Source organism: Gymnoscopelus microlampas (assembly GCF_963454915.1).
Source record: "Gymnoscopelus microlampas genome assembly, chromosome: 17".
Taxonomy (NCBI): Eukaryota; Metazoa; Chordata; class Actinopteri; order Myctophiformes; family Myctophidae; genus Gymnoscopelus; species Gymnoscopelus microlampas.
The window spans coordinates 22,949,283-22,961,668 of NC_139954.1; the positions used below are offsets into that span (position 1 = coordinate 22,949,283).

General features: G+C 41.9%; 1 protein-coding gene across 10 annotated transcripts in view; it reads right to left on the reverse strand.

The window, feature by feature from the left end:
• Window positions 1–1,498: 1,498 nt before the first annotated feature.
• Window positions 1,499–12,386, reverse strand: part of lmo7a (LIM domain 7a) — a 60,451-nt gene continuing 49,563 nt past the window's right edge. For 5 of the 10 annotated variants that reach the window (XM_084084924.1, XM_084084918.1, XM_084084917.1 and 2 more), the window contains 7 exons: window positions 8,034–8,090; window positions 7,600–7,655; window positions 5,847–6,039; window positions 4,638–4,973; window positions 3,968–4,076; window positions 2,805–2,907; window positions 1,499–2,248 (listed from right to left, as the gene is read on the reverse strand). In XM_084084924.1, coding sequence (XP_083941050.1) covers window positions 2,226–2,248; window positions 2,805–2,907; window positions 3,968–4,076; window positions 4,638–4,973; window positions 5,847–6,039; window positions 7,600–7,655; window positions 8,034–8,090 — 877 coding nt within the window. In that variant the 3' untranslated portion in view covers window positions 1,499–2,225. The remainder of the gene's footprint in view (window positions 2,249–2,804; window positions 2,908–3,967; window positions 4,077–4,637; window positions 4,974–5,846; window positions 6,040–7,599; window positions 7,656–8,033; window positions 8,091–12,386) is intronic. The other 5 variants (XM_084084922.1, XM_084084921.1, XM_084084923.1 and 2 more) reach the window with 3 other exon arrangements.

Genomic DNA, 12,386 nt, shown 5'->3' on the forward strand with positions numbered 1-12,386 from the left:
CTAAAAGGTGCAGCTTTGGTCATTTCAATATTTTATACTGTCATCTAAGAACATAGTGCCCCCCTCTGGCTAGACTGAAATACGTGTATGTCAAAGGTTGAACCAACAACATCATTGTAACTCACTCACTGTAGTATGTCTGAATGGGATCAAACTCATCTGAATAGACCTTCTGAACAGCTGTGATATTTTCTCTAAGCAATACAGCATTTGTGTAAGACTATAACAGAGTTGTTTGACAAAGTTAGTTAGGAGTTTGGTGGATGACCTGGCTGTATGGGTCGGTATTGTCTGAGCTCTTCCATCTGTGTTGAATCACATCAGAGACTTCATTCTTTTGAGTGTTTTTTTAAAATGTCATAATATTATAACTCTATAAAGTACTTATCAAAACAAGGTTGGGCAACACTGATTTAGCAAGCCTGAGCTCCTCAGGCCGGTCATTCCAGAGTATGTTCTCTTCTCCTGGCTTTAGTTAAAAGCTTAGCATCAGCATTCTGTACAATGTGGATGCCTTTAAGATGCATGCTATACAGACTACTCGATTCTCCATGTCAAAACCTCATCTTAGGTCCTGGTTGTGGCCTTGGCTTTTGAACAGCGATGGGTTCTGCAGCTTATCATACAGTATAACACTTTTATATGTCTTGGCTAGTTATCTACTCTCTGTGCCGAGCAGGCCCAGCATCTTTTCAAAGCGTTAGAATTAAAATAACCTCACAACAGAAGCCAAGAAAAATATCTTTAAAAATAAATTTGAATGCTTGCCTCCTGGGACTGGTGGTGCTCCCTCTCAAGTATACAGGCCATTTCAATGCTCTCTTTGACTTATTTCAATCCATCACTTCAAAAGAGCTAATTTTCATATAGGGGGAACATGAGGACATATTCTTACCGTAGCTTTCAAATGCATTTATGAACTCGGAATGGAGCAATCAGAGGAGTTTCCACTCATTCACATATGCATATTGAAACGTATCTTTATGCAGATGTCATTTCACTAAACAGCTGCATGGCAGAATATATTAGGAGAACAGCTTATCACAGAGTAATCAAGGGTAATGCATGCACGCTGACTGAAATATGCATGACAAATTGGCTTTGGAGAACATGGAGCAGGCAGGTCCTTGCACAAAGGCTCATTGAAATTCCTTTCAGTAACACTGCAGAGAGAGAGAGAGAGAGAGAGAGAGAGAGAGAGAGAGAGAGAGAGAGAGAGAGAGAGAGAGAGAGAGAGAGAGAGAGAGAGAGAGAGAGAGAGAGAGAGAGAGAGAGAGAGAGAGAGAGAGAGAGAGAGAGAGAGAGAGAGAGAGAGAGAGAGAGAGAGAGAGAGAGAGAGAGAGAGAGAGAGAGAGAGAGAGAGAGAGAGAGAGAGAGAGAGAGAGAGAGAGAGAGAGAGAGAGAGAGAGGCGAATGGAAAGATGATCCAAGCATCACAGAGTAAATATAACCACATTAAAGCAATCCTGCAGTTCAGTGAATACACAGTCAGACAAGATGAGCATTTGGTCATTTTATTTACAAACGTTACTGAAGAAAGTTTGCCCAATATCATTCCAGACAATATGTTTTTTCTCATGAAACACTTCTCGATTGTAAATTCCAACAGTGAAAACTCATGATAAGTGCTCTCCAAATAACCGTGAAAATGTTTAAATACATTTGGAAATAGTTTCACCTCTATTACTTCTCCCTTGTTAGGAACATGAAGGCACATAGACATGGTAAGCACAGCTTAGTTGACAAAACATTTTTATAGCGCAAGACTCAGCAGAAATAAGGCCTAGATGAGAGGAGATGAAGGTGCAGGTTTCCCCCAATCTAATCTTCTGTCTCAGATATCTTTTAATAATATTTATCAAAATCGGTCATGATCTGCCTCAATAATTTTAAAGACAATATAACACTTGAGTAGTGTTTTCTGGTTAAACATCTAAAAACTCTCTGGTGCATGCACATCCCTTATACTTTGTACAACTTGTAATACTTATTAAGATATAAACACATTAACGTTGCTAACCTTGTCGAGCTTACCCTCTCACAATCACACACACTGTAAAAAGAATCAATATGATGATCAGCGAGGAAGGGGGGGGGGGGCTTTATTGGAATCATAAATGCGAGTGCATCTAGGCTGTGGTGTCCTGCCTGGTTTCCATGGCTGCGTCGTTCATGGGTTGTTGTCCAGAGTAGTCTCTTCATCGATCTGCTGGAGAGCAGTCCCATCACATGGGGGTTGGCTGGCCAGCTACAAGGAAGGGAACAACAAGATGACAGACGCCTGAAACAGCTGGCCGTAGAGTTTGTGGTGCCCATTTAACCCATTAAAACCGGGAAAGCGTCTGTGTCATTTTAGTTTTTAACCACTTTAACCATTATTTTATACTTTGGCTATTCAAAAATAGCAGATATACAAGCTCACAGCATGTCACTTTGTGCTGCGCTGCAAGCTTTGTAGATCTGCTATTTTTGAAAAATCGTCAAAATGTGTGCAAATCTTTGAATAAATATATATATGTATATTTTAAATATATACATTTCTTTTAAATATATATATATATATATATATATATATATATATATATATTTATTTTTTTATCTTTAAAAAATCTTTGCTTCTGGGGGTCCCTGGAACAACATATTTTGAGATGGGGGTCCGCGGCCAAATACATAATGTTGGGGGTCCACCTTGACATGAAAACATTTGAGAACCACTGACAAAACATCAGTTTTTCAGAAAAAGGTTAGGATTTAGAAGACATTTTTAGAATCGGCCTCAGGTCTTAACAGGTTAATGTACTCACTTTTGAGTCGCATGTAGCAGGAGTTACAGTAGAGCTGTCTGTTTCGTATCCTGACTTCGGCCCCAATCTCTGATCCTCCAAGGTCGGACTTACAGTCGATGCACTGTGGGGTTTTAGGAGAGGGCAGGGTCAGAGAGGAGACAACGCTTAATCAGACCTACACAGTTCAATCCAGAGGATTAAGCCTAATTTATACTTTGACGGTGTTGCTCGATGCTCAAGTGAAAAGCAACACCCTCCTATGACAAAGTATACCCAGTAAAAATTAAATCCTCAGTGTTCATTTATCCATGTGTCAATCCAAGAGCGTACAAGCGTAACCAAATGTACCCGGTTACATTTATACACTCTCAGAGTTAAATGAACATTGAGGATTTTAATGTGTACGTACATTAGGCTTTAATTATAATTGTTTAATTATAAGTGTGTAATGTGTAGCCTTCAATGTCCTGCTCCACAAGAGTAGAGCCTAATTTATGCTTTGTTACATACCGGTAATAGCAGACCTATAAGCTCGCATTGAACCCAACGTGGATTGTTAGCTTGTAGGTATGCTATTTTCAGCGTGCGACCGTGCGAGGGCTTTAGAGCACAGACTGACTGAAGGCTCTGGGTCTGGGATATACATATATATATGTACAGTGCAGTAGGTACTGCAGAAGTTGATCAGCGACGGCGAACAGCAAAGTTGGAAAGAAATAACATCAGAATGATTGACAGACACCTGAGGATGACAGCCATGATAACCAATTAGATGCAGTAGACCGACAGTTCAGAGACTAGTAACAACCAAAGCTCCAGGTTATATCAGCAAACAGAATCAGGTGTTAGGATGTTAGGAAGAAATAGAATGGAGGGAATTGATTAGTTTGGCTCACATAATAGTGTGACATGATGAAGAGTGTGATCAGCAACCAGAATCAAGTGTTAGGATGTTAGAAAGAAATAGAATGGAGGGAATTGATTAGTTTGGCAGAATAGTGTGACATGATGAAGAGTGTGTTAGTGCAGTAAAAGGGATCAGCTTCCATTGCGATCCATGGTTAGTAGAGCATAATTAAGGCTAGGCTAAGGGTGAAACAAGATTAATTTCTGGTGGGACCGACCAAGATGGGCAAGAATCTCCAGGCCAAGGTGGTCCGATGTGGACTTTAAACTCTCACCTTAAAACAGCCCAAATGATAACAGAGCCCAAGGGACTCGATGATCATGGCAGCTCCCTTTCCCAGTGGGCTGTCACAGAACGTACAGATTTTCTTGCCACTCACTGACCTAGATTGCAGAATGTAAAACCATGATTGAGGAGCTAAGAAATACAGTATGCAATCTATGCATTAAGTATACATGTCTGAATGTACTGTGTTGTGTTGTGTATTGTTCTTTTGTGTGTGATATAAATTGGGGGAAAAAATAATTACAAAGAAATGATGCATGTGTGAAAATATATGCATACGCAAGTGAAGTGCACACACACACACACACAATTTACATGTGCGCACGCTCACACACTCTCACGCACACACACACACACACACACACACACACACACACACACACACCAAAAATCTATGCAGCTGAATGGCAAAGCCAAGGGGAGACGGCATCAGACAACTATACAGAATCGCCTCCATGCAATCATTTGGATCTGAAGTGAGCGAATGTATATTAGTTTGACAAAATAAATGGAATGACATACAAGTTTCCCTTTTACCACCACTCCCAAACCAGGGTTATGGAATCACACCTGCATCAGTGGTTACTGGGTTATAATCGGTCCAGTATCAGTCAGGGTTTAGAGGCAAAGTTGCATTAGAGCTTTTTACTGGCTGTTACCTGCTCCGCTGCTGAGGAGGCCGTGGCTCAGAGGAGGGCTCAGGGGAGGTGGTGGGGGAGGGAGATGATGGGGTTGGGGAAGACGAATGCTGAGACCACAGGGACGAGGGGGTTCCTGCCCCACCTCTGAGGGAACCCATGGAGTAAGAGGATGGCAGGGTAGCTGAGCTGGGGCGTGCCCCCACCCCCTGCCCGGCTCCGACGCCATAAGAGGAAGTGCTGCCGGAGAGGGCAGAATGAGGCCGACTGTAGTTGGGGATGGAGGTGGTACTTCCTGGCGTCCACGACGACCGCCAGGAGTTGCGAGGTGTGTCCAGGTTGTCGAGGGACTCTCCTCTGCAAAGCCAACCCAAGCCAGCCCATGTTAACCAGTTAGTAGAAGCATTTCCTAAAAGAATGGACTGGCTGGCAGTCTTCATCTTTACTCCACAAAAAGTGAAAGATACAGTTCCCAAACAGGCAAAAGTCAAAAAATATGAAAAATTAGATGACAAGCCATTGCATAATGCCACAAAGAAATGTTTATAAATAGCCTTAAATAGGTCACCCTTTACAACATTTTGAGTAGTTGAGTAGGCCTTCAGACGTAACGGCTATATGTACTTACAGTAAAGACCACTTAGCAATGCGTTTAAACTATTCTGCCTGAGCATTGGACACTTGAAACGCATTGCAAAGTGGTCTGTAGGTATAAATCAAAATGTTGTACAGGGGGCTTATTCAAGGCTATAAATAAATATTTAGGTTTTTGGAGCATTTCCTTCACATTTTTCATATTTTCAGAGCTTTCATCTGTACCCACAGTGATGCACATTTCTTTGAATTTTTCGTTCCTGTAAATGTATTAATATGAGACCAGATTGGACAAAAGCAGACTGAGACTGGTAGCCATCCATGCTTTAAGAGACAAATTTAAGCATACCGGTACTATCGAGGCACTGAAAATATTAGTATGTTTATGGTTATTTAGCCGCTTTAAATACACACAGGCAAAAATAAACTCTGACGCCTTGTGAGCTTATAAATCTCCTAATTTAGAAATAATTTATAAAAGTTGTAAGTGGTTAAACACACACATAATACACTGACAAAGTGTTCCATCAGAAAATAAGGGCCTACCTACCAAATGCATTTAATTCAGTCCTGTTGGCTGTTTACTAACGTAATATTTGTGTTATGGGTGAGATATTGTAGTGCAGTGTAGTGTACCTGCGCATTGGCAGGTGGATGGGCTCCTTGGGGACTGCAGCGGCGGCACGCTGCCGGATCCAGCTGCCGTCCGTCAGCAGGGGGGTTTTCTTCTTCATCTCCTGCAAAATCTGCTGTCTCTCATGCTCTGCCTGAGACTGTCCTTTCTTCTGAGAGTCTCTCCATGATGTCTCCCCCACACCACTGCCTGTCACTGGACAGAGAGACGGAGAGAGGGGAATAGCATTTAGGGACAGCATTGAATGGTGCTCCCAGAGTCTGTGGTCATAGAGAATGACCTTTAGGACAATGAAAGTACTATGTTATTGTTCACTTTACGCAGTCACTGCAACCACAATGTTATATTGGATGCAAAAAGCATGTATGAAAAAACTTGCTATGTGAGAACAAGCAACATTTAGGTATACAGTAGGTCGAGATAAAATACCAATATTGCACTCAAACAAATGTTCTGGGTAACTGATTGATTGATTGATTGATTGGTTGATTGATTGATTGGCTGGTGAGATTCTCCAGATTGGATCTGTGCATAACTGTAGTCCCAATTTTCAGAAGGTGGCATACCTGTTTCAATTCATCTTCCCATAGCCTCATTTGATTGGCTCAGCCCAAGACAAATACTTGAAAACCTATCTCCGCTTTCCTTTCCGTATCTGTGTAACCTAGGTGGCCGCCTCTTTAGGGGACCAGAAGTAGGTTGTGAGTCTATTGATTCCAAAGGGAGACGTGATTGTGAACACAGCTTCTGACCCATTCTTTAGCCCCATGGTCACTGAACTAAACATTGGACCCATTCTTTACAAGCCACACATCTTCCAAACATTCCAAAAGGGAATTTTTCAGAGAGACAAATGAGGAGCAGATTTGAACTAGAAACACATGTGTTGTGTGTTTATGGTTCAAACCTGCTGCCCGGCCACTCAAACAAATAACGCCAGGGGAAAATGAACTGGCACGGTATGCCAAGTATGCCACCTTCTGAAAACTGGGACTACAGTTTGTGCACAGAGACGATTGAGTGGATCACGATGGAATTGATTTGGAGACGAGCAGGTTTGTGACTCGGCACACCTCTCTCTGGTTGTCTGTATCTCATGGCATTGAGGATGTGTCTCCTCTCCAGCTCCAGTTCTGATGCAGCCCTTTGAATCTGTGCCTGTCCACGCTTACGCCTCAACTCCTCCTCCACCAACCAGTGGGTCATGCCCCCCGGTTGCCCATGCACCCCTGTGGTACAGCCCCACAGTATGGTGTTTAGGTCAGGATCCTTATTAGGACATGGATATGCAATCCTACGTTCCTATACACTGACCGAAGTGTACATGGAGATATGATTGTTCACAGATATGCACCGACACACGCAGATATTCTCAGGACACGCACGAACACACGCATGAACAGACAGACACACATGCGCGCGCGCACGCACGCACGCACGCACGCACGCACGCACGCACGCACGCACGCACGCACGCACGCACGCACGCACGCACGCACGCACGCACGCACGCACGCACACACACACACACACACACACACACACACACACACACACACACACACACACACACACACACACACACACACACACACACACACACACACACACACACACACACACACACACACACACAATACAATTACATGTTTACTTCAAAGGATTTTTCATAGAACAGCCCCCCATTCCAGCACTGCAGCTGATCTATAACATCTCTCAGTCTTAATCGGAGGAAAATGGATCGGAAAGACTGACCTTTGCTCTGCGGTTTCTCCACTTCATCAAGGTGAGGCGTGGATTTAGACTTTGCCCTGTTAATTAAAATAGATTTGAGGAAATCAATCAAGCTCATGATATTTCATCCAGTTTATAGTGGAAACGGATCAATTCAAAAAGCCACACAGATCATCATAAGCTGATGGTGCCTACATTGCATTGCTTTGACACATTCATTTATATCATATATTTTGCAATCATTAAAAAAAAAGTACATTTAGCAACCGAAACATTGTCATCACATGACAAATTATTTTTACGTTTAGCAATTATTTTTCTGAAATATTACATGCAAGGGTTTCCCTAGTGGAATTAGTGTGATTTATTAGTGTAGTAGCTGTGGAGTGGATACACAACGAGAGCTGAACCAGCATATGTAAGTAGAGAATGCATGCATGCTCTCATGCACTAACCTGTCTGCAAATGATAGCTCAGGCTGGACATTGACAAAGCCATAGGATTCCCCACCCCTTTGGTGAAGGGATAGGTTAGGGTTTAGAGACAGGAGTGAAAGGTGGGGGTGAGGAGGGGGGAGGGGTGTTACAGCGGACATGCGGAGGGAAAAGCACATGCATACACATCAGTGGGAGTCACAATAACGCACAGACAACGAGGCAGTTTACAGTTTAAAGTTAGTGGTTAATTCTCTTAACATTAGCATCATAGGCGAGGCATGAACACAGCACATTTAAGCACTTTTTATAATTAGTCGGAAGCGTCGCTTGACACAAACACTCTTCAACTGACTTTTAGTGTTTAGTGTCAACACTTTCTTCAGTTGAAAATACGCAATTAAAAAAGCCTTTACACACGGTTTATGTGAATTATGACCAATTTATACTTTGTCGTACGACCCTGCCACTCGCATTAAATAAAATTGTAGTTTTCAGCGAGTATCACACAGCCATACAATGAAGTATATAGGCTTCGTTGTGTAAAAAATAATCTGACTATACTAAGTTGTTATTTGTTTGTTTAAGTCAGGCTATACTCTACTCAGAGTCATAAGTTTACAAAATGTACTAAAGTACAGTGAACGTCTGTGCGGTTTGTCTTCATCACTGAAAATAACGTACATGTAAACTTATGTCATGTGCAGTTGGGGTGAAGAAACACAACCATTTCACTCCTAATAATACCTATTTGATTTGACATCCTGACTTGCTGCTGTAGCTGAGGCTTGAACCTGTTACCTGCGGCTCACTAGTCAGTGACTCTATCCATTCACCTACAGCTGTTTCCTTGGAATCTGTGGTTCTGAAACGTTTTGTTGTCAACCCCCCAAATTGACATGTATTTGGGCAGTGGACCCCAATGTGAAAAGATGTAGTGTCAGGGCCCCCCATGAAAAAGATTTATATTTATGCTGTAACACATTTTTTTTTAAAGTTATTTGTCTTGTTTGTTGTTCAAGTCAAAGCACCAGGAAGGCTGTACTTGTCAGCCATCTGTTAGCTCAATGGGTTGAGACGCAGTATTCATGATCCAGAGGCCATGAGTTCAAATCCCATTGATGTCTTTCCTATGATTCTTTCCTTTGCAGACTGGCTTCCAGAAGATCAACTGAAAACTACCAGGAAGGCTATATTTGTCATCCAACTGTTAGCTCAATGGGTTGAGACGCAGTATACATGATCCAGAGGCCATGAGTTCAAGTCCCATTGATGTCTTTCCTATGATTCTTTCCTTTGCAGACTGGCTTCCAGAAGATCAACTGAAAAGTACCAGGAAGGCTGTACTTGTCAGCCATCTGTTAGCTCAATGGGTTGAGACGCAGTATTCATGATCCAGAGGCCATGAGTTCAAATCCCATTGATGTCTTTCCTATGATTCTTTCCTTTGCAGACTGGCTTCCAGAAGATCAACTGAAAACTACCAGGAAGGCTGTACTTGTCAGCCATCTGTTAGCTCAATGGGTTGAGACGCAGTATTCATGATCCAGAGGCCATGAGTTCAAATCCCATTGATGTCTTTCCTATGATTCTTTCCTTTGCAGACTGGCTTCCAGAAGACCAACTGAAAACTACCAGGAAGGCTGTACTTGTCAGCCATCTGTTAGCTCAATGGGTTGAGATGCAGTATACATGATCCAGAGGCCATGAGTTCAAATCCCACTGGTGTCTTTACTGTGATGCTTTCCTTTGCAGACTAACTTCTAGAAAAGTTAAAACCACCAGGAAACCTGTAACTCTCAGCCAACAGCTTAGCTCAACTGGTAGAGCGTCTGTCCAATAACATGACTTGACCTGATGACCTGACTTGAGTGGGTTCGATTCCCACTCGAGGCAAGTGTCCCCGGTAACTTGGGGCAACGGATAAATTGTTGGCTGAGAGTTACAGGTTTTCTGGTGGTTTTAACTTGTTTTTCTAGAAGTTAGTCTGCAAAGGGAAGCATCACTAAGGATATCAGTCAATTTATCCGTTGCCCCAAGTTACCGGGGACACTTGACTCGAGTGGGAATCGAACCCACTCAAGTCAAGTCAAGTCATGTTATTGGACAGACGCTCTACCAGTTGAGCTATGCTGTTGGCTGAGAGTTGAAGGTTTCCTGGTGGTTTTAACTTGTTTTTCTAGAAGTTATTCTGCAAAGGGAAGCGTCACGAAGGATATCAGTCAATTTATCCGTTGCCCCAAGTTACCGGGGACACATGACTCGGAGTGGGAATCGAACCCACTCAAGTCAGGTCAAGTCATGTTATTGGACAGACGCTCTACCAGTTGAGCTAAGCTGTTGGCTGAGAGTTACAGGTTTCCTGGTGGTTTTAACTTGTTTTTCTAGAAGTTAGTCTGCAAAGGAAAGCATCACAGTAAAGACACCAGTGGGATTTGAACTCATGGCCTCTGGATCATGTATACTGCATCTCAACCCATTGAGCTAACAGATGGCTGACAAGTACAGCCTTCCTGGTAGTTTTCAGTTGATCTTCTGGAAGCCAGTCTGCAAAGGAAAGAATCATAGGAAAGACATCAATGGGATTTGAACTCATGGCCTCTGGATCATGAATACTGCGTCTCAACCCATTGAGCTAACAGATGGCTGACAAGTACAGCCTTCCTGGTAGTTTTCAGTTGATCTTCTGGAAGCCAGTCTGCAAAGGAAAGAATCATAGGAAAGACATCAATGGGATTTGAACTCATGGCCTCTGGATCATGAATACTGCGTCTCAACCCATTGAGCTAACAGATGGCTGACAAGTACAGCCTTCCTGGTACTTTTCAGTTGATCTTCTGGAAGCCAGTCTGCAAAGGAAAGAATCATAGGAAAGACATCAATGGGACTTGAACTCATGGCCTCTGGATCATGTATACTGCGTCTCAACCCATTGAGCTAACAGTTGGATGACAAATATAGCCTTCCTGGTAGTTTTCAGTTGATCTTCTGGAAGCCAGTCTGCAAAGGAAAGAATCATAGGAAAGACATCAATGGGATTTGAACTCATGGCCTCTGGATCATGAATACTGCGTCTCAACCCATTGAGCTAACAGATGGCTGACAAGTACAGCCTTCCTGGTGCTTTGACTTGAACAACAAACAAGACAAATAACTTTAAAAAAAAATGTGTTACAGCATAAATATAAATCTTTTTCATGAGGGGCCCTGACACTACATCTTTTCACATTGGGGTCCACTGCCCAAATACATGTCAATTTGGGGGGTTGACAACAAAACGTTTCAGAACCACAGATTCCAAGGAAACAGCTGTAGGTGAATGGATAGAGTCACTGACTAGTGAGCTGCAGGTAACAGGTTCAAGCCTCAGCTACAGCAGCAAGTCAGGATGTCAAATCAAATAGGTATTATTAGGAGTGAAATGGTTGTGTTTCTTCACCCCAACTGCACATGACATAAGTTTACATGTACGTTATTTTCAGTGATGAAAACAAACCGCACAGACGTTCACTGTACTTTAGTACATTTTGTAAACTTATGACTCTGAGTAGAGTATAGCCTGACTTAAACAAACAAATAACAACTTAGTATAGTCAGATTATTTTTTACACAACTTACATTTTGTAATCAAACTACCGAAACGAAAGTTGGTCACCACCAAAGCGAAAGTTAAATCCGAAATAATCACTAAGTGTGGAGGCCAAAATCGTCCCCCCAAAAACCTGTTAGGAGTACGTTTCAGGCAATTTAGAGTTGATTGGTAGTACTTTCTAGTGACTTTGTTGGTCCCTAACACCACAAATGGTTTACATACTCTTTACGAATGTCTTACGCATCATTTGCTTAACATGAATGATAATTCTAGTAATTGTTTGGTGTCTGCATTCATGAAAGCCAGGTAGTTTGCAACAGGTAAGGAGAAAGTCCACATTAACAGACAGTCATAAATGATGAACTGTCTTCACTTTACTGTAGGGCACATAATAACATGTACAAAGGATTTATAGATATTTTAGGAATGTTTTACAAAGCATGTTAAACATGAACAAACACATTAACAGACAGTTGTAAATGATGAACTGTCTTCACTTTACTATAGGGCACATAATAACATGTACTAAGGATTTATAGATACTTTAGGAATGTTTAACAAAGCATATGTTAAACATGAACAAGCTACCAATAGCTTGTATATATTATGTAACATCAGTTACAAATGATTTAATAATCATTTACAGATGTATTATACATGGCTTATTCATGAATAGTTACTAATACCTTTATAGATGATTTGTAACCGTAGTTATAAAGGTTTTAGTAATCATTTACGAATGTCAATAAACAGGTTGTTAATGATTTGTTAATAGTCTACAA